We start from the raw sequence: 27,444 nt of genomic DNA, 5'->3' as shown, positions 1-27,444 counted from the left end.
GTTGATAAGACTCGTATTTAGCTGCTATGGTTATTGTCCGCTCTATCGCTGCCTTTGTTCTTCTACGTTCCTCAGTCTTTCGCCAGGTTACATCAGTAAACAACTTTTCCCGCTGAGTAGGCAGCACATACATGTTGTTCTTTTAAGTATCGATGAAGGATTTGGTGATGGCCGTTTGTTGATCTTTTGCGCTGCCACCTTCCGGAACATCCACTTCCCGAGTTTCAAGTTCTTCAACGACGATCTCTTCATGGCTGGATCTTCCAATCGGTGTATGTTGAATCTCCGAATCCGAGCCTATTTTTCCGCCACTGAATTCGACCATCGCGCAATCGGATCTCATCAATTATAGAAGGCAGCGATGGTAAGATGTCAGTGTTGCGTTTGTTCCGGATATCAAGAAGGCTCCGTCTCCATTTTCGGCTGGTGCAGGTGTGGTCGTTATGATTTTTAGTATGTCCATTACAAGAGACTCACGTCCCTTTGTGTACTGGGGTAAGAGCAATCCTCCAATCAACGTTATTACCACAGAATTCTGCAAGCAGCTTACTGTTTTTTCTCATTTCTCCGAGACCGTGACACGCTTATAGTCGTATTGTCAGAGCTGCTGTTCATCGCATGATAGTCAACTCTGAAGATCATGATGTCAACCTTTGAAACTTTATTCATAACGGCATTCAGTTTACTCTAAAAATTCTTTTCGTCCTATAATCCGGTAGCATCGATCGGCACATAACATTGGATTATGCTTGTTCCTAGCCCCTGTTTTGAATGTGGCAATTGACTTGATGACCGCCGCATTTGCCTGGGAGCCAAATAGGAAACTATTTCCTCGGTGCCGGAGAGCGTTGTGTCATCGAAAACCGAAATATAATAATACCTATTCCGATGGTAGTTTTCCAAAGTACTCCAACGGACTCCACTCAGTTCCAGGATTTCGAGCTTTATGCACTGCGTCTTGCTGACGCGTTAGCTTAACTTTAAAGTCATAGCTTTATGCACTGCGTCTTGCTGACGCGTTAGCTTAACTTAAAGTCATTGCTGTTAAATCAGTTCTCGATATTTCTTTTTTCGTTTCTCGAACGGTTTGTTAAATTCGGGAGCAGAAGATTGTTGATCTCAGTTAAAGATTCCGGGGAAAGGCATTCCATATTCAGGTTATTAGCGCAGACATTGTTGGTCCATGGTCCGTTCTTATTTTTTCCTTATTCTTCTATGGCTCTATATTCCAACTGGAGCTAGGCCTGGTTTCCAACTTAGTATGCTATTCATTTCCTCAGTTATTAACTGAAAGCTTTTCTATGTCCGTCATTACATGAGTATGTATCTTGTGTGGCAAGTACAGTGGATACAGGAGTATTTTCCACCTGAAAACATCCTAAACCGGACCGAGAATAAAATTGCAATTATCAGCATATTTTAATTCTTCCATAACTAATCTGCCACCTTAATCCACCATCGCTGCATATTAAGTATTTGTATTTGCAGCGGCAGTAATGTTGTTACATGATTTTCAACACAAAACGCTGGCAAATCTAGAATAACTGGTATGGGAAAACAAAAACAATTGGATCTTAGGAACAATTCGACTCTGACATGATTATTAAATGTTACCACAATAGAGCAATCATCTTCAATGTACAAGGTGCAGGTGATCTCATTTGTTAGGTCACACTTGCATCTGTCTTGCATCACGTCAGAATACAAGTCACGTTAGGGAAGAGGAGGAAATGATGATGCAATCACTCGCCCACTGCAAACCGAATATACCTCTGCACTTGCAAAGAATTCATGCGGAATTTTATTGGAATTGGATTGGGTTCGATGGTAGATGTTCGTCTTGGTTAAGGCTCAAGGAAAGTTGGGCAAATAAAACCACCGGCGGTGTGTTGTCTGTCTCTTTCCGTCCTTCGGAACATTGTGATTGTGTTAGTGCAACACCGGGCAATATCACAAACACTCATTCGAAAAATAGGGATTTATGTAGTGGTGTGTTGCCAACCTTCATTCCCCCTTAACGAATTGCCAATAAGATAGGGAACCTGTTGATGAAATTTTAATTGGAGGTAGGAAACGAGCTTCTCGATCATTTTCAGTTCTAGCAGTTACTTCTTATACCAGGCATACGTCTACCGCACCACCGCTATCCGTACAACAACCCTCACATTAAAATCCTGCTTGCTAACAATGAGAATTTGATATGCAAGGAGATTTAGATATTGGATTAACAAAATTATCTCACCACAATCGATCTACCATAAACAATATTGAACCAATATTAATAATTTTAGAATACTGTGGGTGGACGGATAATTTGTCCCAATGTGTATAGGGAATTTCAGCAAACATGGGACGATTATGCCCTTGGAAGGGTTCTGATAAGCCAATTTAGATAATTCAACTTTGAAACATAGCTATGAGTGTTATTCCTAAACAGAATCCGTAAAATGTATAATTAATTACTCGATTAGGTCCAATAACAGATAGATTCCATAAACTGAACAATAAAACATAATTTGCACCTGTTCGATTGGAGAACCAAAACAACAGGCAACAAAATAAGAATCATAATATGGACTTCAGGATGTTTTGTATAGTCTCAGCGTTATACGATTATCACATTCCTCGGCAGACACTGGCGACGATTCTATATTTTTTTGCAGAACAGTAAATTCTTTTGCACGTTTTCAATAGCTATGTTTGAAATTGTGTTTTTTTTTAGTTTTATACCATCATTAGGCTAAGCCTGTTGCTGTTGACTTAAATAAATGAATAAAACCATGTTAGTCTTAACAAAAAAGCGAATACGTGCATAAAATAGTTTCAAAGATCCAAAGAAAAGCTAGAAAGGTGGGTTAGAAGAGTGAATACACGAATATCAAATCCGCAGATCTATGTTTAATCTTAGTAATAAATTTCCACGCCGAGTGGCTCGGGAATCAGACAAATAACTTAGATTAAACTGGGTCAATAACACCCAAAATTGAATTTCAAAATGTATTGTGAGTTGATAATTCTGAAATTTCTTGATTTTCAATGTTTTATAGAAAGCATTTTACATGCGAACAGCATTTTAGAATGCAAAGGGAATAACCCCACATGAAAAGTTACGAATAAGATGTTGAGATCTTTTTGATCAAGGAATGTTAATGCTAAGTCGAATTCGCAGCTATGCAGTAATATGTCGAAATAAGAGACAATAAGCAACGTAAAATTACTTCAACGTCGATCTTATTAGTCATAAAAGGAAGCATAAAACATTTTTAATAAATATATTTCCAATTCAATGCCCCAAAGTAACAAGTAGTAGGACATTCCCGTTTTTCGCAAAAAAAACACGTGCGGCAGCTCTTTGTTCTTGATTTTCTATCAACTACACGAAACACTGTAAAGCTAACCACATATTACTTAATGCCGCTGAAAATCGTACATCACTCGCTCCAACGTCGCCTTGAACAACCGTATCAGTTTACCCGAATATTGTGGCCTGCGGCGAACACCTGGTCCGTTGTAGAGCGTTCCCCGTGAATCCCGTCAGGCACTGCCCCACGAACTCTCTTGTAATCAGTACAAGTCGACGGCATACAATTTCGGAGAGTGACACACGACCCTAATATCCACTCCTGCGTCAGAATCTTATTCTCCTAAATCTCGGTAATTTCCCTGGGCTTCACCACAGTGTTTAAGTAGCTCTCCCGGTAGTTAGCCAACTCCAGGGGCTTTGTTGTTTTTAACCGGACAATCTTCTGCTGGATTGTTTGAAGATTCGGACCTGAAAACATATGTCCTGGCGCGATGTCTGTCCTGCTCCATTTCTTAAAGATCTCGATTTCCTCTTGTGCAGTGTAGCGGCAATCTCGCCCATGCTGCATTCTTCTCATCCCCTAAGTGCTCAAATTTACCATCATAAAGTTTTTTTTTCTGACCCGCGGATACCGTGATTAGTACAGAGGCTGCAGTGCTACTGATGGCGGATCGAATATCTTTTAAGCCATCTGTGAGAGAAGCTGCGCTTAACTGTTTTTTTTTTTTTGCAACTGCCATTTCCAGTTGCTGCGTGTAGTCCTGGGCTAGTCTTTCGTCTTTTAAGGACCCAATGTTTAGCCGCGATGTTCCACTTCGACGCATGTTGTACACCATCGAGAGCTTTGAGCGTAGGTATACTGCAACGAGGTAGTGGTCGGATTCTATATTCGTACTGCGGTAAATGCGGAACGTTCGTGAAGTCCGAGCAGAATAGAACGTGGTCTTGGTCTGACCTTGTGGATATTCTTGCTGGGGAAAAAGTGTTTCGAAATACCCAGATATATACGGGTCTTGCCCAGCACTATGAAGCCAGTTCCTAGCTCGTTATATTATAATCAATTTCAAGTAAATAAGAACACACTTATTTTTTATCCGAGCAGCATGTTTTGTTTATTTTCCCGCTTTCCCGAGATGGGCATCTCTAAGTTTCAACAAACACGATTCCTGCCGAGATCGCAGTAAAAGTGACATTGAAATTTACTGAACTACGACAGTTCTCGATTTTGGTGAGATCTAACAAGAAAAACTGCACTTTAGTGTGCATACATAAGATGCAAAATCATGAATAAGCCATTTAATTCGGTCTACTGAAAATCAATGAAATATTTGCCGTCGAACTTCATATATTGTTCAATTTTTATGCTCTCTTATTAATTCCCGTGGAAATCGTTGGCCGGCGACCACATATTCGAAAATTTGATGAACTTGTCTTTCAAGTGATACGTAAACTTCGTAATTGGATTATAATTTGCCTGTTGTATGACAATTTACATTCCTGTGTCAATAAGAACTAACATCTAATTGTAACATTTTTTCATCCAAAGGGGGTAATATTTTAACTGTAACATTAAACAAGTAAAACTATAAATATCCTTCAATTATGTTTTAATTTTTATTCTTGCATATTTACTAGCACCAAATCATCCAAATTCATTGTGTAAAACACCATATTATTTGAATGCATTTCAATCAGTTTTAACACAGACTTTCACTATAAAACAAATATTTATTAAAATAAGTACGCATACGTTTACCCATTTATTTTACTATGAAATACATCATCTATGACTCTAATTGATCGTCTGTTTCATTGTAGCCGTGTGTCTGTAATGAGAGGCCAAGTAGTGACGCCGCAGGGTCTTGGCATTATTGGGATTCGCGTATCAGTTGACCGTGATTCGAGATTCGGATTCACATTAACGCGGCAAGGTGGATGGTGAGTAATCATTATTAAATGACCATGCTCTAAGATGTGTTTTACATTTCTCAGAACAGTTTCCTTTAAATTGTTTTAAAACTTAGTGAAAATTCATTTCCCATTGTTTACTAGAACAGAATCTGTTAATTTTAAATAGAACAATGTCCAATGTTCAGATGTCATGGTCAAAACACAATAATTAAAATAGACCATGGTATTAGGTTAAATATAAGTGCACAACTTCAAAATCTAATTGTTTTTTAGTCGACCGTATAGATTAAATAACATAATTCAATCTTTGTAGGTTCGATGTTTTGGTAAACGGAGGTGGAGCCGTAACATTGCAATTTCAAAGATCACCTTTTCGTCCATTAACACGCACTGTTTTTGTGCCATGGAATCAGGTAAGTCAGACAGAAAACGGAAACACAATGAAATTTGTATAAAAGTTTAAAAGGGGGCTACCTCAACTGTTTGATTTACTTACCGTTATGTTGTTTGTACCTGAAATAAACAAACAAACATAAAATTATAATTCAATGAATTCAATAAAAATATTTAGCAAATTGCATTTTTATTATATTTTTAGATTGTAGTGCTTCCACCTGTACAAATGCAAATCAGTGACGAGGATGACCAGTCTCGATTAGCGATCAAGTGAGTTCCTTAAATCGATAAATCACTATAATACACACTAACGTTACGAGTCTTCATAATGCTAAAAACTTTTATTTTCTCAGACCAATTCCAGCAAATCCAGCTTACAGCTTTCTTAGTACATCACAGTATCGATTTTTAGAAGATAACCCATCGCCAGTGGCAATATGTCTCGAGCATGATCACGAGTTGCTGAGACCTCAACTTACCAGCACATGGATGCCCAATGGTGTGGGATCTGTTCCAGGGAAGAGCATAATTTTTGCAGAAACTCAGGTGTGTAGGCAAATTTTGTAACAACTTGTAACAAGTGATTTTTGCAATCTTGGCTTAAATTTAGGCTATTAATATTATGTTGATGTGGAAATGCTAATATCATCTTCCAAATTTGGACGTACATGTTCATGATAGCATTAGAGGCGAAAGTATAGAATTGATAGTTCCGTTAGGATACGGCAGGCATGAAGAATGTTTTCATAGAAGTCGATTTGAAAGCATGCGGAGGGTAATTTTGTGTGATGGCATATATCGCACGACCTTCCTTCTGCCAAACTCCCGTATGATTGGTGTGGGAAGAATATCAGTGTGGAAGCTGATATATCTCCACTGGCAAAAGGAAGGTGGTTTGACTTGCTCATATGCCATCGCGTGCGGAAGGATTTGCTATCGACGAGTACTGTCTCCAAATTTCTAATATGACATCAGCATTTAGTCGAATAGGATTTTTATTGCACAGTTCTGTTTTCTCATTGCCTCCGTCTTCCGTCCGTCCGAGCTTCCACACTGATATTCTTCCCTCCCCCTTCATACGGGAGCTTGGCAGAAGGAAGGTCGTGTGATATGTGCCATCACAAATATTGCCCTCCGCTCGCTTTCAAATCGACTTCTATGAAAACATTCTTCATGCCTGCCGTATCCTAACGGAACTATCAATTCTATACTTTCGCCTCTAATGCTATCATGAACATGTACGTCCAAATTTGGAAGATGATATTAGCATTTCCACATCATTGTAAATCGTTTAACTTCACGTAGAAGTAACACACACGAAATCATTAATTTAGAATATTATGTTGGTTATCTGTTTCGATACCTGATCATTTCTTTCTCATTTTACAGATCGTACAAGAATCTATACAGATCCCAGGTTCCGACTTACATCTTACATATCAAACGTCACAGGCATCAGGATACAAAAGTATAGTGCGTATGCAGTTAACACATGAAAAAATACCAGAAACCCTCACCCATGTGCATATAGGAGTACAGATAGAAGGATCTCTACATGTTAAAACATATGAAGCCGACCCCAACTTGAGCTACATTTTTGCGTGGAACAAAAGGAACGTTTACAAACAAAAAGTCTATGGAACTGCAGTGGCCAGGATTTCCATAGGCTATCAGCATTCAACATGTAAGGACATTGTTTGGGAAACTCAAACGGCTAAACTGCAAGGGTTTGAGGTTGATATATCAGACATTGGCGGATGGGGGTTGGATGTACACCACCATTATAATTTTCATGAAGGCATCTTGCAAAAGGGAGACGGAACAACGTTACATTTCAAAGAGTATCCCAGGATCGTTAAGCAGGTAATGGGCGATGGTCAACAACGTCAATTGAGCTGTAAGGAGCATTGCAATGGTCTGTCCAAGCATGCTAGACTGCTGACGCCAGTCGCTCTTACATCCGGCCCCGATGGAAGTCTTTATGTTGGAGATTTTAACCTTGTACGACGTATAACTACAAACGGCAGTGTGTTCACCGTTCTTGAACTAGAAACAACTCAGGTGGCTTACCAGTATTATTTGAGTGTTTCGCCGGCAGATGGCCATCTTTATATTTCTGACCCAGAAAAACACAAAATTTTGAGAGTTGTGCAACATGAGAATGTTCCCGACCCTACAGCTAACAGTGATGTAGTCGTTGGAAGTGGTCAACGTTGTATTCCTGGCGATGAAGAAAACTGTGGCGATGGAGGGCCAGCTAAACAAGCACGATTATCTCACCCGAAAGGAATTGCCATTGCAGCCGATAAAACAATGTACATAGCTGATGGAACCAACATAAGAGCAGTGGACCCGAAAGGAATTATTCATACTTTGATAGGACACCACGGACATCATAACCATTGGAGTCCGGCGCCATGTCGTGGAGCACTGCTTGCAACTAGAGCTCAACTGCAATGGCCAACGGGTCTTGCGCTCAATCCACTTGATGGTTCACTCCATTTTATTGACGATCGACTAGTGCTGAAACTAACTGCCGACATGAAAATAAAAGTGGTGGCCGGCGTCCCACTGCATTGTAATGGCAATGATGAACACAATAGGACAAATTCAGATGATGTGCTAGGCACGGTGGTGGCAATGGCCTTTGCTCCTTCCGGCGATCTCTACGTCGCTGACACGGATTCTCGGAGAATAAATACAATACGTGTGGTTGATTCTACTGGAAATATGCGTACCTTTGCTGGTAGATTGGAGAACGGGATGTAAGCATAGATTTATATTATTATTATTTAGCGAAACACCCATGTTAATGAAAATTAATCAACATACTTTTGTGTTACAGGCAAACATGTGAATGCAACAACGGTAACAATAGTACTTATCAGAACAGCAATAGCGATAAACATAGCACAATAACACCAGTAATGATGAATCCTACTGGTGGGTCTACCTTGCCTCAAAATCCCTCAGTTATGATGATGATGACTGGATGCTCGTGTAATTATGGAAACAGCTATGTCCCCGCCATAAATATCAACAAGAACCGAAAAGAAGACCTGTCTGCAGTGCAATCAGAAACGGTTTTATCTTCCAACGTCAAATTCCAAGCAGTATCAGCGATTGCCATTGCACAAGATGGATTCATTAACATAGCAGATCAGGGTATGTGCATTAAATGATTCGTTCTAATATTTACTTACAAATGACTTTATTTTAAGGCTCACTTCGTATCGTGACACTTCAACACTATCTGCCTCAACACGATACAAATGGAGAGTTTCAAATACCTTACACACCGACAAACGAAATGTATGTGTTCAACCGCTATGGACAACATGTCGCTACAAAGGATTTGTCTTCTGGAAGAACGCGATACTCATTTTTATATTCCAAGAATACAAGTTTCGGCAAGCTTTCGACGGTTACCGACAGCTCAGGTAACAAGATACAGTTTTTGCGAGACTACAGTAACGTTGTTAGTTCAATCGAAAATTCGCAAGATCACAAGTCCGAGTTGAAAATTTCTTCCAACGGAATGCTGACGAAAATTATTGAACGAAAAGGAAAGTCAGAGCTTCAGTTTGATTACGACAGTAATAGCGGTTTGCTCCTCAGTCGGACCGGGAATGGCGAAACGTTCATATATCAGTACGATGAATATGGCCGTGTAACAAAGGCCATATTACCTAGCGGAGAAGCCTTCGTAGTAACAACAGTATTGGGTGACAAGAATGATGACTTGGGAGTACAGATTAACGAGAGCATTCACTCGCACTTTGCCCAAGAACCTGCGTCGCCAACAGTATTCTGCTTGACCAGTGGTATCAAAAATGCTGTCATCGCGAAAGACACCGAGAAAATGAATGCTAAAATAAGTCATATTAATAGTACACTAACAATTACACGCACCGATGGAATCATTATAGAATCGTCCGCCGTAGCTGCACATCCATACTTAGAAAAAATAATGCCAATCGAAGCGGAGATGTTGCCAATGTGGTCTCATCAGACAGTAAAAATGGGCGAAAATTTAATCAATTCGATGTACTCCAAGTATCACTACATAACTAAGGAAAATAATCGTGTACCTCGGCAAAGATTCAGCCGTGAAATTTATGTAAACAACACCCGAGCAATTCAAATTGACTACGATCAGTTACAGAACAGAGAAACATTTTTGAACAAATACGACGAGATTATTCTGACAGTATTATACGATCAATCTGGTTTGCCTATCTCATATTACCCTGGCGGAGAAAATAGTCATTTTAATCCTCTTAACATAACGTATGATCGTTTCAATCGTGTTGAAGGTTGGCAATGGGGGCCAGCCGAGATGAAGTATAATTATGATATGAACGGCTTGCTTTCAGAAGTGACCAGTCAACAAGATGGCATCATACTTTACTCTTACAACGAATTGAACTTATTGTCAGAAATTTCGCTAGGAAGTCAACGCAAATTTAAACTATCCTACGACGGTAGTGGAGGTTTACGTCACATCACTCTACCAAGTGGTACCAAACATTCCTTCAGCTTCCAGCCTTCTATCGGTTTCGTGAGATTCACCTATACCCCACCTGGTAACAATAAGCCATACCTTCAACACTATTCCTATTCTGGTGCACTTTTGCAAACCATATATCCTGGTGATGGAGCACGAGTTATCTATCGTTATAACGCTGCTAATCTTGTGTCGGAGATAGTTCACGGTGACGGTCGTAGCGAGTTTAGTTACACGGCAACTTCCAGTATGCCATCGGCCGTCGTACACACAGAACGAGATTTAGAATACCGTTGGGACTTTGATTACGTCGGAGGTTTGCTAATGGAAGAAAGAATAGATTTCTCTGCTAAAACAGGACTATCGAACGCCAAATTCAGCTATGAATACGACAACCATTTCCGTTTAATATCAATTCAAGGGCGAATTGGGGGACAAAACCTACAAAATCAAATTCTGGAATACAGTGAAAAAACTGGTAGCTTATCTCAGATAGGGCCATTCAAGGTAACTAATATAGCAGCCAACCAAACTACCGTTGGGGATGGCACAGCTACTTTTTCCAGAACCATTAATGGCCGCTTCTTAGAAACGCTTATCACGGTGATGATTCATCGCATGGCAGTATTCCGAATGGAGTTTACTCACGATATGCATGGAAGGATTTCTCAAACACGCACATACACTCGCAACGTAGGTGTCAATACATACACAAACGTGAAAAACTACACCTGGGACTGCGATGGGCAGTTGATCGGCGTCGAAGCACAAGAACCTTGGGGATTCCGATACGATGACAATGGAAACATGCTCTCGCTAACGTACAGAGGTAATACGATTCCAATGGAGTACAGTAGTACGGATCGAATTTTGAAGTTTGGCGAGGGTCCGTACAAATACGAAGCACGTGGATTGGTGGCACAAAATGCCCGCGAAGAACGCTTCCACTACAACACACAAGGACTCCTGATAAGGGCAACTAAGCGGGGACGTTTCGATGTGCGCTACTATTACGATCACCTGAATCGAATGATTACCCGAAAGGATAACTTCGGAAATGTTACTCAATTTTTCTATAACAATCAAGACCGGCTAAATGAAGTAAGCCAAATCTACTCCCCCCGGGATGGCAAGCTGATGTCGCTTACTTACGACGACCGCGGTCATTTGATATTCGCGCAGGTTTACCGACACAAGTATTACATAGCAACGGACCAGTGTGGTACGCCCGTAATGATGTTCAATCAGTATGGGGAAGGAATTCGAGAGATTATGCGTTCTCCCTATGGACATATCGTTTACGATTCGAATCCGTATCTGTACATGCCTATTGACTTCTGTGGAGGAATTTTAGATCAGGTAAGTTACAATGTTTGTCAATGTTATAGTATTCTCACTCGAACATCATGAAAATGTTAGACAATTTTTATTTCCAATATCATGTACTGAAATAGAATTCCTCTTGGTAGCTTTTAGCCCTGGCGCCATCCGATGGCTTTTAGTCCTGGCGCCTCTTGGCATTATCCATCTTCATTAAATAACTAAAATTAAAAAAATATCTAGGGGGAATGACGGCTTTGGCAGGTTTTGTTCTATTATTGGCAGGGGGGTTTTTTATGACTGACTAGGCTCAAATTTGGCCTAACCATTCTTTGCATATCAAAGAATATTGTGGCCAAATTTCATAAAATTTGGTCGAAAAAAACCCCCCTGCCAATAATAGAACAAAACCTGCCAAAGCCGTCTTTCCCCCTATATGGAAATCTTCTGATATTGTCGATAAAGAAATAAGGAAATTGTTGTCAAAATTGCAATGAAAAATGTGATTATATTTGGCAATAATTTGGTAATTGAAAGCTGGGTAGATACCTTTACGTGATGTGTTACGGGGTAAGATCTACCACGGTTACATTGCCAGCTACAGGCAAATCCTGACCCAACGAATACCTTCCTCATTATCCAACTCCGTGGTACTTATGAGGGTGTCGCTAAGTCGGTGGCCTCTCGTTAAGTAAGTACTACATCAACACTTCCTTCCTTGCTTTTGTTATTTTTATTTAAAACTGGAATCAAGGACCACTCCCCTTCTTGTATTCTGATAGCATTCTAGATAAGGATCTCAAAAGTAAAACATGAGTATCACTAGTGTCCAATCTACGACCGTAACAATGCTAATGCTAATAATTTGGTAATTGAAAGCTTTTCTATGACCGCCATTGGATGTATATGTATGTGTGGCAAGTGCAATGAATACACTATGCCCAGGGTGTCGAGAAAGTTTTCAACCCGAAAACATCCTAGACAGGATCGAGAATCTAACTTGCCATCTCCGGATTGGCAATCCTACGCCTTTCCTCGCAAGGCTACTGGAGACCCCAATAACCTTTACGGTTTAGAGAATTAACTTAATTCAATTAAGGATTTGTAAGATCTACGAAATCAAGAACATATGGAGATTCATATACAGTGAGTCCAAAAAGTATTCGTCTAGCTGTGCGTTTTCTAAAAAATGTCAAAGATAGAATCTATTAAGCTCAAAAAAATAAAACTATCGATTACATTGTGTAGCAAAATAATCAATTCATCTTTATTGTTAAAAATCAAACAGAAGAATAAAATAATAACAAAAACAAAGGTAACAAAACATAACAATTCATTAAATACGGGCTCAAAAAGTATTCGTCTATTCAGGCTTAGCGCGCTTTTGAAACGAAAACAGGAGTTGTAGAATGGAATTCAATATTTCGTTGGATTCTCCTGTGCATCTATGACGGGCTGTAGTTCTTGTGGCATGGCACTGACCAAATTAGCCGTAACGGGGGACGGAACATTCTTCCATTCTTCTTTCAACACTAATTTCAATTCGTTGTTGTTGGAAATATGACTTTCACGAATTTCACGAAAAGTTTGTCGTCCATAACCTTCAAATGGAGTTAAATTGGATTCATATCTGGACTCTGAAGAGGCGTTTTGAGTTGATTGGGGTATTATAGAGTAGCTACAGCTTAGTACTTTGGGCTGTGTGCTCGAGGTAATTATCACCCCGTAAGATGTATGTTCCCTGTAAGCCTAATTTCTCAGCAATGGAGTTCAAATTTTCTTTCAAAATGCGGATGAACATTTTGTGATACATAATTCCTTCAATAATGTGAAATTTTCCCACACCGGTTGCGCTTAAGCACCTCAGAGACCATGACGGAGCCCCCACTACGCTTTACTGCTCAAAAGAGATTCTGCGGCTATCTCAATACTCCTTTTCCGCCATACCATACATCGGCCATATGATCCAAATATGCTGTACTTGCTTTCGTCAGATAACATGACTTGATTCCGAAAGTCATCCTTCTTCCAGCGATATTTTTAGCTGAAATCGAGCTGTTTTTGATAATTTGATGGCTCACTTAAATTTTCTTCCGTGATACTCGCCCATTATACCCATACTTTTCACAGGTATTTCTGTTCGTATTGGTTCATATCTGAGCACTTCTTCTCTCCAACTCACTTGCCTATATGGGTGAACTTGATTTTAAGGATTTTTTTTTATTTTCCGCACAATAAATCGTTATCAGTTTACCATCGCTGACGACCACTCTGTTATTTTTTACTAGATTTTTGTGCCGCTGATGCGACCAATCCCCAATTAAATGGTTGAATTCTTGCTACCCTTGGTCTACCCACATTTCATGCAAAGTCATAAGTCAACTTGCACTAATTATGCAGGCGTAGAATAAGTTTTTTTTCATTGGGACTCATCTTTTTACCTTTCCCACCCATGGTGCTTCTATTTTCAGCGCCAAGTTCAAACAAACAAACAAAAATATTATTTGATCTGTCATTGAGTATTGACAGAATGTTGCTAGACATCACTAGAGTGTGCTAGTGTAATTACATGCGAATAAAACTATTATATTCGTGTTTCGCTCGATTATTTTCTGAATAGACGAATACTTTTTGAGCAAGCGAAATTGACGAAATTTAGATATTCTCTACATACCAGAAAAGTAATTGAAGTTTCTATTTGTTTTTGAATAATAATCATGTGTTGATAAGTTTTCTACCAAATTTAGAAGAAAGCTTTTTGATTTCACTTCTATCACGCCTAAGTTTCACATCTTACTAAAAAATATGCAGCTAGACGAATACTTTTTGGACCCACTGTAGGTAATGATAAAAATCGGAATTGGGAGGATCTGATTCAGCTCCAGAATTCGGAAAAAAGGAAATCAGAAAATGCGAAGATCTAAAAATCTGCAAAATCAAGAAAATGCCTGAAACATGATAAAGGAGATGGTTCGCGCGATCCGGTTGATTTTGTATTGCTGTTCAATTTCTGGTTCATTCATTACAGTGCACCCTATTTTCTTTATTGACAATTTAGGAATTTTTCATGAAAATTTGTTGAACTGAATTCAACATGTTCTGGTCTTACTCATATTCATTTGTTTGATTTTATAGATTTTGGTTATTGATGGTCTTGTTCTTTTATTTGCATTATCTTACAGGTTACATCTCTAGTTCACATGCCAGACGGAAAAGTTTACGACCCTTTGATCGGACAATGGATGACGCCCAATCGGGAAAATGTAGATAAGCACATAAACAACCCAACGCGACTACATCTTTATCGCTACAATGGAAACGATCCCATCAACCGAGATCACACTCGTGATCATCCCAGTAATCATCTGGATTGGATTAAGCTATTAGGATACAACATACAGAGTCTGATTCCACAAACCAACGACCGATTATATTCACAGAACAATCCTTGGAGTCGAACACACACGTCGTTAGTTACACCACAAATAATGCAACGCATTCGTTATCCAGACCCGGTTCTTATAGAGTCTGGATTTTTGTCATATCTCGCTATGCGAAAAATTAAAACAGCCCAAGATCTAACCAATCCTCCCAGATCCGCCCTGAAGTCCGATGCTTTGAATATCAGCCCGCATCGAATCGGAGCAGCGTCGGATCCTCCATTTGGGAAAGGAATTATTGTGTCGCGTACGCTTGAAGGTCAGGCGATTGTCTCCAGTGTTCCCGCTGCTAATCCAATCTATCGTGATGTCTACACGTCAGTGTTCAACCGAACACGATTACTACCGTTCACATTTGTTGTACATAATTCCCTCCAGGACGCTTTCTTCTTCGTGAAAGAAGACTCGTGGCGATCTGCTGAGGATCGCCAGCAACTTAAACGATTGCAAGGACAAGTCAACACAACATTCCATGAAGGATCACGTGAGAATGGCAGCGGAAACAATCAACTGGACGTTAAACTTCACATACAAAACGCCATAATCAATCTGAAGTATGGCACCACAGCTGAGAAAGAACATCAGCGGCTCATGCACCATGCAAAACTACAAGCCGTTAGAAAAGCTTGGCATCGCGAAAAAGAGCTTCTGCGAGTAGGACTTATCAGTAGTTACGACTGGACGCAGCAAGAAACGGACGATATAATCAAGAACGGTTACGCCAATCTCTACGAAGGCGAATACATTCATGACATCGTCCAGTACCCTGAGCTGCTGGAGGATCCTTTCAATATAAGGTTTGTAAAAAAGAAAACAAACCAATCACGAAAAAGGAAACGAAGAGAGATTTCACCCGAAAGTAATTTATCTGCCATTCTATGTATTGACAAGAATTGTTAGCAAACATCAAATTGTGGAACTTAGACCTCGTTGAACATTCTTAACATAGGATAAGGCTAGTAGGTAAAGTATACTGGAAATGATTGTATAACCAACAAGAGTTTTGGAGAAGAAAAGTCATACTGAGGAGCGATATTCATCCCAATTTTATTCTTTCTCTACGAAACACGTTTTGCGATCAAATAACGGTTTTGAATACCAAGTGAAAGTTGCAAGCTAACTTTGACATAATGGATAAACTGAAAATGCACGATTTTAATTCGTTTATTTAGCTCTGAACACCGCAAATGGAGCCGAGGTGCAAAATCTTGAATGATTATTCGCGAGTAATTTCGTTCATTATTAGGTCGTCGACTTAAGTTTCATTTCGACTAGGTTTACCTTTACTTTGCTAGTCTTTTCTTCTTCTTCTTCATTGGCATTACATCCCCACTGGGACATTGCCGCCTCGCAGCTAGACCAGCACCGGGAATCGAACCCAGCCTCCCTCAGCATGGTCTAGTACCGCACGGCTTTGCTAGTTTATAATCCAGAATATGCTTGTAGTACCAGTTTTTTATAGTTACGGTAAAAAAAAACCAAACGACATTTGTTTCCACAACCACTACTCCTAAGCAGTATTGGTAAAATATCTCAATCACAAACCTATGTCCTGTGTACGAACAAATTCGTTTGAGATTTCATAAGAAGAAACGTCGCGCTAGAGTATTTTTTTTATATATAATACCGCATCGTTTCACTTATTTGAGAAAAATCAATTCGCCCCGAAAGTCGTTCAAAATCAATCGGGGTGAAATTTGTTTTTACATGCAAGAATATCCTTTGTGCTATGTAGCGTTTTCTAATTATAAACCACAAAAAATCCTGTGATTCGCACATAATTTAAATCTTACATGAGTTGTGAGATCCAAAGATCAAACTCGAATCCAAATACTATGATGTACTCCAAATCAGCCGAGCTGCCCAATTCTGATGGTACATTTGGGATATCTTTCTTGCCTTCGCCTTCGTTTTTGTTCAAATATTAGGTCCAAATGGATTTTACCCAATTAGTCACCCAACCCGATCACGCGAGCACTGACCCTGAAGTGATGACTCCTGGGCATCTAATTATTGACAGACCCTTAACAGCCATTCGTATTCCAATATCTGAGATAGCATTTTTCTCATGAGTATTTGGCAGAGCTTTAGTTCGAGGCAAAGTGGACTAAACAGGTAAAAGTGGCTATTAGTATTGTCGTCCTCTTGAAGGAAGATGAAATCAACTCAACAGTGGTCGAGTAGTTTAATTAGCTTTTTCAAAGAAAATTAAATCAAAACAGCAATTTAGCGTTACGTGTTTGGTATACTACACTTCAGCCATCATCAGACGCTATTAGCTGGCAACTTTCCAGATGTTCAGTCAGACAAACGGGGCTGACGGCTTAGTTCGCGTTGTGGACATTTGCGTTGGTGAACATGTCTACAAAAGACCGATCCACAAACTTGTGCTACTAGCAGTCCGGACACGGCACACGACAAGGTCAACGGAACTACTTCCATTCTGCCGAAAGAGTGTGTTCAGTTCCTCGTCAGCACACATGGCTATAACACAAACCATCATAAGCCACGCCCCAAGTGGTATTTTGCGTTCGGCAAGTCAGACAGCGCGAGTATAAAATAGAGCTTCATCGCGTGTTTCTTGTTAGTTCGTTTTGGTCCATCGTACGTGAACATCATAAGAAGAAGAGAAGAAAACTAAATTTCAAAACCAAAAATCATTTGCATAGCATAACTTGCGGCACTTGTAAGACATTTCAATGGTGGCGGCAGTTGCATATTCCGCCAGAGTGGAATATTGGCGACTCAATTAACAGCAGATTTTACAGTTACTGCTTTGGGACGCAATATACTTCGATTTGCCCATATGGAAAAATATATAGAATTTTGGTATATAGTCGGTTGGGAATGATTGCTTTTAGGTTAATAAACATGCTTAGTTGCTTTACTATTGAATATTTAACTATGGTAGTTTATTTGAACTAATGTTTCGAGCATATTACCCGAAATGCGAAGGTATACCGAACATAAAGTATATGCCAGAAGGAATAAAGTAGGGAAATGATAAGAGTTTCAAAGGTAATTGTTTCCCTCTTGTTTCAAAATGCATTTCATTCGTAATGTATCCTTTCCTACATAGCCAAATCCTATCAATTAAACATAAAACTCCGTAAGTCAAAAGTGCTTGATATCTAGCACAACTATACACATAAACACAAAAAGGTGATTCGAGCTTTTGAGACTGTCGTCACGAGTTGTAGACAAAACATTAGAATTTAAGAGTAATGAAACAATAAATGAGAAGTCACGGATGCATAAACAGAAACAGATATTTACCGAGAAATGTAGAAATCAGAAAGCGGAAAACCCACAAAATAGAGGAAATATTTAGCAAAAAATGTGAAATCATTCATATACCTAACAAACAAAAATCCACTCATACAAAACAAACATTTGATGCAATTAATGTTGTATAAATTAATTGAACTGAACCAAAAAATTCAATTACAGTAAAAGAAGTTCATTGAACAGTTTTACATTAGAGTATGTCTTTCAGAATTTGAATTTTTCCTTTGTTCTTATCGTACTCCAATGACTTCAATCTCACACAGATGACAAATTTTACCTTATCTCAAATATTTCGACAATGATCGCACGGTGTCTTGGTTCAAAGCAGCTCATTGAAAAAACATGAGTGTCTCCGAAATTCTCTCTACGCAAAAGTATAGGTTTTCCCTATCACGTAAGTCCAATTATAAAATGTTCTATCGGGATCATTGTTCCATACATTTGGAGGAGTCCACTTGGCCAACATTCAAGATTTCCATGGAGGTTCTAAGTCTATTGATAGATCATTTTTGTTCACCCATGGCATGAAGAAGGAGAACATATGTTGTCATGTGATGTGGTTTTCAGAGATACTGATGTTGTTTTCTAATATTGTAACATGGAGACACCGTGAATGACTAACTATTGGCAATCCAGATGAATGTTGAGACGAGACTGGCGCCGTTTTTAATTATTCAGTGCAATGCCTTGCGCTCTTACTCTCTGTCTTCTTCTTCTTATTGGCATTACATTCCCACACTGGGACATTGCCGCCTCGCAGCTTAGTGTTCATTAAGCACTTCCACAGTTATTAACTGCGAGGTTTCTAAGCCAGTTTACCATTTTTGCATTCGTATATCATGAGGCTAGCACGATGATACTTTTATGCCCAGGGAAGTCGCGACAATTTCCAATCCGAAAAATGCCTAGACCGGCACCGGGAATCGAACCCAGCCACCCTCAGCATGGTCTTGCTTTGTAGCCGCGCGTCTTACCGCACGACTAAGGAGGGTCCCAATGTACTCTCTGTACATTGATGTTAATTGCTAAGTCCAACACACAATTATTAATACCCCGTGCAATTTGGATTGTTCTGATCAATCACGGAGTAACAACTATAAATATACGGGCACCCAGTTTTAAAAAAAGATATAGATCCCCCAGCGCCGGACACTTCTCAAAACGACACTTGCAGAGGTCCCTTCGCTATTATATGTAGTACAAAAGAAAGCTATTGAAAAGTCTTTTACCTACATGGAATATCTGATCCTCATGTTGTAAACTTTGTGCAAAATTTTAAATTCAACAAACGCTCAACATTTTAATGTTTTGCCTTACTTTAGAAGGTTCAAATCATTTGAATGCTTCTGATTATGCAGAGATGGTTAATATTAGCCATATTTTAATTAACGATCACGATTTGATTCATATATAATGATACGGTGCTGCAAAATCAATTTCTGTATCCTGTAGCTGACTCCCAGGTCAGGATAGTGAGATTTTTCATGTAACCAATTAGCCAAGCCATTGTTCAAATCTGTTTTGTTGAACGCACTTTAATTCAATTATTTCTTCTTGCTAAGGCTTGATGCCAAAAAACCAAAAAGAAATAAGTAGAAACAAAAATTGAAGATGACATTGAAAAAGGAGGAAATTTGGGGTAGGATGTAAAAAATGTAATCGAGGTTCATATAAACTCTACTAACATATTTTATTACAAAGAAAGTAAAAAATAACTCCTTCCTAAATGATGTCTTTACTCATGAAACAGGAATTTGATCATATTTGAACATGATGCAATAGTGTCCGGTACTTGGGGACACTTTTATGTACCGTGGCATTTTTCACCCAAATTCATCATCCAAATCGTTGAAAAACGTGTTCAAATGATCACATATAGTTTGTATGAATCATCAATGATCATATTTTGTGTATTTGGTATACATGTAAACATACTCCAGATAGCCAGAGAATATTTCGATAAATGGCTCATGCGGCCGGCGCTGGGGGATCTCCCCCTATACATTTGTTTTAAGAAGACTTTACAAGTCGTAGAGTATTTCAAAATAACCGAGTATTTTATTCCCCCGATGCGTGTTGCATTTTAAAATTCAAAGTTTTGACAAATGAGACAGACCCTAAGATTCCTGGAAAAATCCTCATTGCAAGTCTCGCCTTAGCTTATTTAATGACAGTATCCAATCAATAAAACTTATGTCAACGAAGGAGATCAATGTGAAAACACAAAATCGATAGTACGGCATCTGTACATGCATTGATTAACTTTTATTTGTCTTGATAAATTGTCATAATTTTGTCGTTCAACTTGGCCATAAATAAATCATTTTTGATTTCCTAAACAATGTATTTTAAAACGACTTTCCTCTTTCAAGAAATTCCATCCATTTTTGCTAATTGAATTTCAGGTTCAGTTTATTTTTTGAATATCCGCATATTATATACTAGGTTATAGCCTCAATAGATTCTAGATGGTTGCCAAAAATGAATACCGTGTATGTATATGGATTATTAGAAACAAAATAAAAGGGTTCGACCAAAATTTAACGAAAACCGCTATGAATTGTACCATACTCTCACGAATGTTTTAATGAACGATACGGTGAAATAGGGTCGCATAGGAAAAATCAAATTGTAAATCATAAACAAAACACATTTTGAAAATGTAAAGATGTACATAGCTTATAGTGTAAGTATCGTGATATTCCATTGAATGTAAATATAATAAAAGAGTAAAATGATTTGATGATTATATGTCATCATATTGTTAATGTATACATCATATGATATATAGTTTAGTAATAATACAACGTCAAAAATGAAAACAAAAAAAAAAGCGAAAAATCATGTAAAATATAGTAGCAGAAAAATAAAGATTTTTATATTAAATGGACGCTGAACTTTACAAAGCGTGGTCGTGGAACAAAAATATTCCGATACACTCTGAGATCCGAAAATATGAGAAAAAAGTTCATAAGCTTTACAAGGTAACTGAAGCCGTTTTAATCGTATATGAATTCTCGCAACAAACCCTACACAAGAAACAATATACTTCTAACCTACTATTATTTTGTTGCTATACACAAAAGTATTTTAGAGCGGTGTCGCTATCGAGTATATTTTAAATAAAATATAATTACGTTAGGTAAAGCATCGGTGCTAATAAAGTATGCCAAAATAAAATGATTTCACTGATCAATGCAGTATGTATCTTCAATGAATCACTTTTAAAATATGGTGATAGAACCAAACTTTTTGAAATAGCGTAACGTCTGAGCATTTGTCTAATAAGGGCGGATGCAGAAGCATAACGCCAATGGGCTTTCAAAAATTTTAATTATCTAACGAGCAACGCATATGTGAGTGCATAATCAACTAAGTCTGATTAAATTATGTTTTAATATTTTGCTACAGTATTTATTAAAAATTCGGATTAATTGCTGAGATATATAAAGCAGTGTAAAAAGGCCACATGTATTGTTGAATTTTATGTTCGCTTTTTATGAACTTTCACAATACGTTTGAAGATAATAATTTCTATTTTAAACAATTTTTCAGTTCTATGGAAATATAACATTTTAACGTTCGTTCTAACACAGTAGATACGAGTGTATTCAGACAACAGAATTGCAAATACAGATCGTCCGAAATACAATGTCCATGTTTATACACAACGGAAAATGATTCGATGGAATAAAAAAAACTATCTGAATGATTCGAGAATAGTAGACAAGAGTGGTAAGGAATTCTAAAAAATACGAGTTCGACTTGCAGAGAAAAATTCGAATTTAAGATCTGACAGTTTTAGAAATATCCAATAAAAACAAAACTGCACATGTGCGGAAATTATTTTGGCATCATTTTTAACAAGCAAGTAATAATAATTATAAAGATAAATTGATGGTGGGTGATGAACGATAAGGCATGTTTGATTACAAATCAATTGTTGTATGTATGTATATATATTTAGTGATACTCAAATATAGAAGAAAACATTTGTAATAAAATTTGGTCTCAATCATTATATTCTACGAAAATATATCACAATCCCTAGTAGTATCAGTAAAAGTAGTAAACTTGAGAAATCAAGCAAATGTTATACCGACACGTTCTTAAATTACCATATTTCTTTTGACTCCTAGGGCTACTTTGGATTTTTGATCTTCAAAAGAAAAAAAAGAAAGAAATACTAAATGTGAAACAAAAATTTGTCATCTAACAAGACATCCGAATGGTGATAATGGCAATTTGATAATAATTTACGTTATGATTCCTGATTTCAAAATGTTCAAAGTAGCCCTCGATTCGCCAAAAGAACCCTTCTTCTTTGCCTTTACACAAGTATATAAGTTTATCTGCCACTACGAATCACTTCACTCAGTATAAGCAATGAAATCACTCATCATATTCACCCACTATTATTACGTTAATTTTAGCATAGTCATCATGATCACCAAAAATTATTGCGGTCACCATCACCGTATCGTTCTTTCTTCACTTGCACAACTCCTCAACTAACATAACTCCCTTAAGCAGGAAACCAGCCTCAGAAACGAGTTACCGAAAAAGCACCAAACGGTCGAAACCAAATTACTAAATCGTCTGAACCATCCTTGTTTATAATCCCGTTCAACCTTTCCAAATTCAATCAATTCGAGTCAATTGTCTTATCTATCCCAATTTCAATAGGAAACAATGTTAATTTCTATCGTTGGGTCGCTGCAGGCAATGTTCCATTTACGCTTCCAACGGCGACAGAATCGCATTCGCCACGCGACAGAATTTCGTCGTGATTGTTCTGTTACGTTTATTTGGGGGAACCATAATAGGATTTTCCATTAAATGCAACCAGTAGCAAGCAGATAGGATAAGGATAAATGCCAAAAAATGTGTTAGATTTTGTGAATGGACTTCCACGGAAAAATTCTAGAAGCGAAAAGATTGTGGACTAGTTCTAGAGGAGATAATTTATTCATGGAAATAAGATCAAATATATAGAACACCCCTATTTCAGTCCTTCCCATTCCAGCCATGTACATGTTTCTTTAAGTAATCATATTTTGTATAATTATAACAGAAATATTTTCAATTGAATTCATGAATTTGATATACAAGCCTACACACTAAGTGTTTCTTTCACGATCTCGGCAAAATTGGGCAACGCTGTATCTCAGTAAATTTCAGAATTGAGCGGATGGCAGGTTTTAATACAGTTCTGCATAAGAACCTTACAGAAACTGTATAATAATTGGGCACATACAATTTCGGAAGATTTTAATACAATTGTTGTATTGAAATAATACAAATTGTTTTTTTTTTTGCCCCTTAGGATTGCTATGATCGGGGTGAGTTTTTGTAAGTTGACAAGTGAATTATGCCGGCAGAACTAGTCTACTTTGACCAAATAAACACCGGACTGTTGGAATCAGCTAACATAATCCTCTTGAAAACTTCCAGGAATGTGGTTGGGTCAGTCAAGTCAGTCACATAGGACAAAGTCTTGTAAAAATGTAAATTTGAATATGTCAGTATTGTTTGTATGTACGTAAAGCGTTAATTATTTATTGAGTTATTTTTATAATTGTAAGTTGTGTCATTAATGTAAAACACACCTTATCTTCTATATTGTAGATCTGTTATTGTCACTGTGTTGTTGTCGGTTGTCTATTAAGTTTCAACTTAAATGTCTTATATAACTTTGTCTTATTAGTGTTTTAGTCATTGTTAGATACAGTGTGTAGAAAACTACAAAAGAATTGTTAAGTATTGCCTTACAAATCCTGTGTGTCCTTCTTCTATCTATCAATATCTGCTTTCTCCTTTTATCAAATTCTATTTCCTTTTTTACAGCTCAATCTTTACTTTTTTCTTTTATCTTTCTTCTATCTCAGAATTTCAATTTTATATTTTTTTATCCAGTAGTAGAATAAACAATTTCTCAAACACAACAAAAAAAAAATCCTATCTAAATACCTAAATCTAAAATGTTCAATATTATTATTTAATTCATTTTTTCATTTCTAATTTTTTTTTATTCCTACGGTTTTTTCTTAATTGATTTCTGGTTTACAAGGTATTATGTTAAGACTTATCATCAGAACCTATGCAAAGTTTACGTTTCATATTGTTAAAATAATCATATTGAAATTCAAAAAATAAAATTTAAAAACCCAGATTAATCCACCTAGCGGCGATGCCTTTCTCGTGCATCGTAAAATGTACTGAAAAAATCACATAAGAAAGGTAAAAAAAAGCACTTTAGGGGAATAGATCGCATATTTTCTAACATTTTGCATGTTTTTGCATTGATTACTATGCATTGCCGGGCCCTCCTTAGCCGTGCGGTAAGACGCGCGGCTACAAAGCAAGACCATGCTGAGGGTGGCTGGGTTCGATTCCCGGTGCCGGTCTAGGCAATTTTCGGATTGGAAATTGTCTCGACTTCCCTGGGCATAAAAGTATCATCGTGTTAGCCTCATGATATACGGATGCAAAAATGGTAACCTGGCTTAGGAACCTCGGAGTTAATAACTGAGGAAGTTCTTAATGAATACTAAGCTGCGAGGTGGCTCTGTCCCAGTGTGAGGATGTAATGCCAATAAGAAGAAGAACTATGCATTGCCACCATATTCGAAATTTTTTTTTTATGCATTTAAAAAAAAATTTTTTGCTAAATTTGCTTGTAATTATGAATTTAAATTGTTGAATTTCTTATGTTTGTTTTTTGAAAATATTGTTTAATGTTATGCCGAGACATTGTTAAGTCAATAGCTTCGCAGTGTTGATTATAAACAGCCAAATTTGGCATAATTTGTTCGGCGGTTGTTAGTGAAAAATAATGTCTTATGTCGAAGTAGCCGAGAAGGTATGTAAAAATTTAATTTCGACTAAATTTCAGTTGAGTCATCACGTTGAGATACTTTATCGTTAACAATGAATGATATTATGTTGCATTTCTTTACATTTAGTTGCAATAGGCTTTTTCTGCATCATGTATAAAACATCTGTATTTCATTCTGGAATACGATAATGTCGCCTTCATTTTTTATTTCCATAAATAACTTTATGTCATCGGCATAAATTAAAAGCTTTATATTTTTGAGAATGAGGGAAATGTCATTTACATATAATATAAATAAAAGAGGGCCAAGATGGGAGCCTTGTGGAACTCCTGAAGTGACTTGAATGGGATTGGATTTCTTTCAATTAAACTTAATTATTTGTTGCCGGTCTGTGAGGTAAGATTCAAGCCATCTAAGGAGTCTTAACTCAATTCATTTTTTATTTGCAATTTGCAGAGTAACAATGATATGTCAATGCGATCAAACGCCTTGCTAAAGTCAGTGTACAGAGCTTCCACGTAGTTACCATTATCCATCGCATGAAGAGTATAGGGGAAGGGGGGCAATATGATCTAGCTAAGCAAATACTGTTTTATTGTCTTATTTGTAACGCTATTCATGGGTATTTATACATTATGCATCAGTTAAACAAGATAGCTAATTGATGTCATTCAAAAATTGTCAAAAATCTCTTCCCCTAATCAATGAATTCAATTAAATTTGTAGCGGTTGAGCGACCTTTAAAAAAATATTTGTAATTCTGTTTTTAAGTTGTGAAAATAATTTTTCATTAATAATAGATTCAAAAAGTTTGGGAATGCAAGAGATAATGGCTATTCCACGGTAATTAGGAATGTCCGATTTTTTACCCGATTTGAAGATGGGCACAAGGTAAGAGCTTTTCCATACCCTTGGAAAACTTCCGGATTCCAGTGACAATCTGAAGCGCAAAATGAAGGTGCCGTCAGCTCTTTAGCCAGACTCTTCAAAAATACCGGTGGAATACCGTCAGGGCCAGAGCCTTTAGATGCATCTTTGTTTTTCAAGCGTTTAGAATATCGTTTACCATGATCTGATTAACACCAATATCCCTAGCAAATTCTGGGACAGGCGCAAAAAAATCAAGGTCGCGATCTTGTTCCGAAAAGGTGGTGTATATTTATTGGAAGAAATCTACAAAGAGATTACAGATGTCTTCCGAGAAATTACCGACGCGTTCATCTAGATACATGGATGACGGAAAATTGTCTGATTTTAATTTTGATTTTACGTAATTGAAGAAGTTCGTTGGGCATGACTTTATTTCGTTTTCTGTTTTCGTATTATACTAACTCTTCAAATGCTACATCATGCTAGTTTTATTGACCGCAGATGTCTAAATATTTTTCCAAATTTTCATTCAAATTGTCTAGTTCGTAATTTTTATGTAATTTTTGTTTGCGATTCCTTAAATTTTCTATCTGTCTATTATACCAAATTGGATATTTCGAATTTCCATTCCGCCTTTTTTTCCTTATTGGAACCTCTTCGGTAATAATATTAAAAATGATGTTATAAAAGACATCCACGGAAGATTCAATATTCCCTTCATTCTCTAAAATTTGCTTCTAGTTTAATCTACTTAGCTTATGTTTTATGTTGTCATAGTTTGCTTTATGGTAATCAAGGACTTCTTCCAAGTCACAGTTGCTGGGTTTTTGATAGTCATGAACAGAGAGTATTCAATAGCTGTGTGGAATGTTTCGTTTTTCCATAAGGGATTCAATGATTCTGACACACAAAAATCTTCCTGTATGTTCGTTAATAGAAGGTCTAGGTAGCAGTTCTGTTGATTCTTAATATAATTGATTTGGTTAAGCCCTAAGCTGGCAATTCTATCAAATATAAACAGTGGCCAGGTCCAAGTTGCTTTTTACAGTCTGATGCTCGGTTAATTTCTCCTCTAGGGTCATCAGATGTGGTGTATGAGTATCTTTGACGTAATTCTGTTGGGCTAAGGAGGGCCCCTTGTTTACTCTATTATAGAGATGATTAAGCGCTTTCAAGGGCGTAGCCAGAGGGGGGCAGGGGGCAGGGCGTCGTTTCCCCTAAATTGTGTAAAGATTGAACGGGTACTGAAATGAATTCCCTCAAACATGTGAACTTTACGATCCAATCATATACAGAAATAGGTGGTTGAAATTCAAAAGATTCCAAAACATATTAGGGCATCCAGGATCCATAATATATGATAGTTCAAAACAACTCGAAACATTTCGGGCTCAAAAATTCTCCTTGAAATCCTTCTAGAAGCTCCCCTGGGAACTTCTGCATTTCTCCGGAAAGTTATCCACAAATTCCTCTGAAAATCGTTCGAAAATCCCTCTCATGTAATTGTAATTCCTCCTTAGCTAGAAACCCCCCACTATTTTTTTTTAGGAAATTCACGAGGAAATTCCT

General features: G+C 37.6%; 1 protein-coding gene across 1 annotated transcript in view; it reads left to right on the top strand.

The window, feature by feature from the left end:
- The window catches only part of LOC134205262 (teneurin-a-like), a 48,660-nt gene extending 26,490 nt beyond the window's left edge, over positions 1–22,170 (top strand). Inside the window, exons 2-9 of the mRNA XM_062680354.1 lie at positions 5,123–5,242; positions 5,529–5,628; positions 5,814–5,881; positions 5,965–6,157; positions 7,001–8,376; positions 8,457–8,776; positions 8,833–11,477; positions 14,621–22,170. Of these exons, the coding sequence (XP_062536338.1) occupies positions 5,136–5,242; positions 5,529–5,628; positions 5,814–5,881; positions 5,965–6,157; positions 7,001–8,376; positions 8,457–8,776; positions 8,833–11,477; positions 14,621–15,778 (5,967 nt within the window). The 5' untranslated portion in view covers positions 5,123–5,135 and the 3' untranslated portion in view covers positions 15,779–22,170. The remainder of the gene's footprint in view (positions 1–5,122; positions 5,243–5,528; positions 5,629–5,813; positions 5,882–5,964; positions 6,158–7,000; positions 8,377–8,456; positions 8,777–8,832; positions 11,478–14,620) is intronic.
- The last annotated feature ends 5,274 nt before the right edge of the window (positions 22,171–27,444 follow it).

Source organism: Armigeres subalbatus, chromosome 1, assembly GCF_024139115.2.
Source record: "Armigeres subalbatus isolate Guangzhou_Male chromosome 1, GZ_Asu_2, whole genome shotgun sequence".
Taxonomy (NCBI): domain Eukaryota; kingdom Metazoa; phylum Arthropoda; class Insecta; order Diptera; family Culicidae; genus Armigeres; species Armigeres subalbatus.
This window is presented reverse-complemented; position numbering and strand designations above follow the sequence as displayed.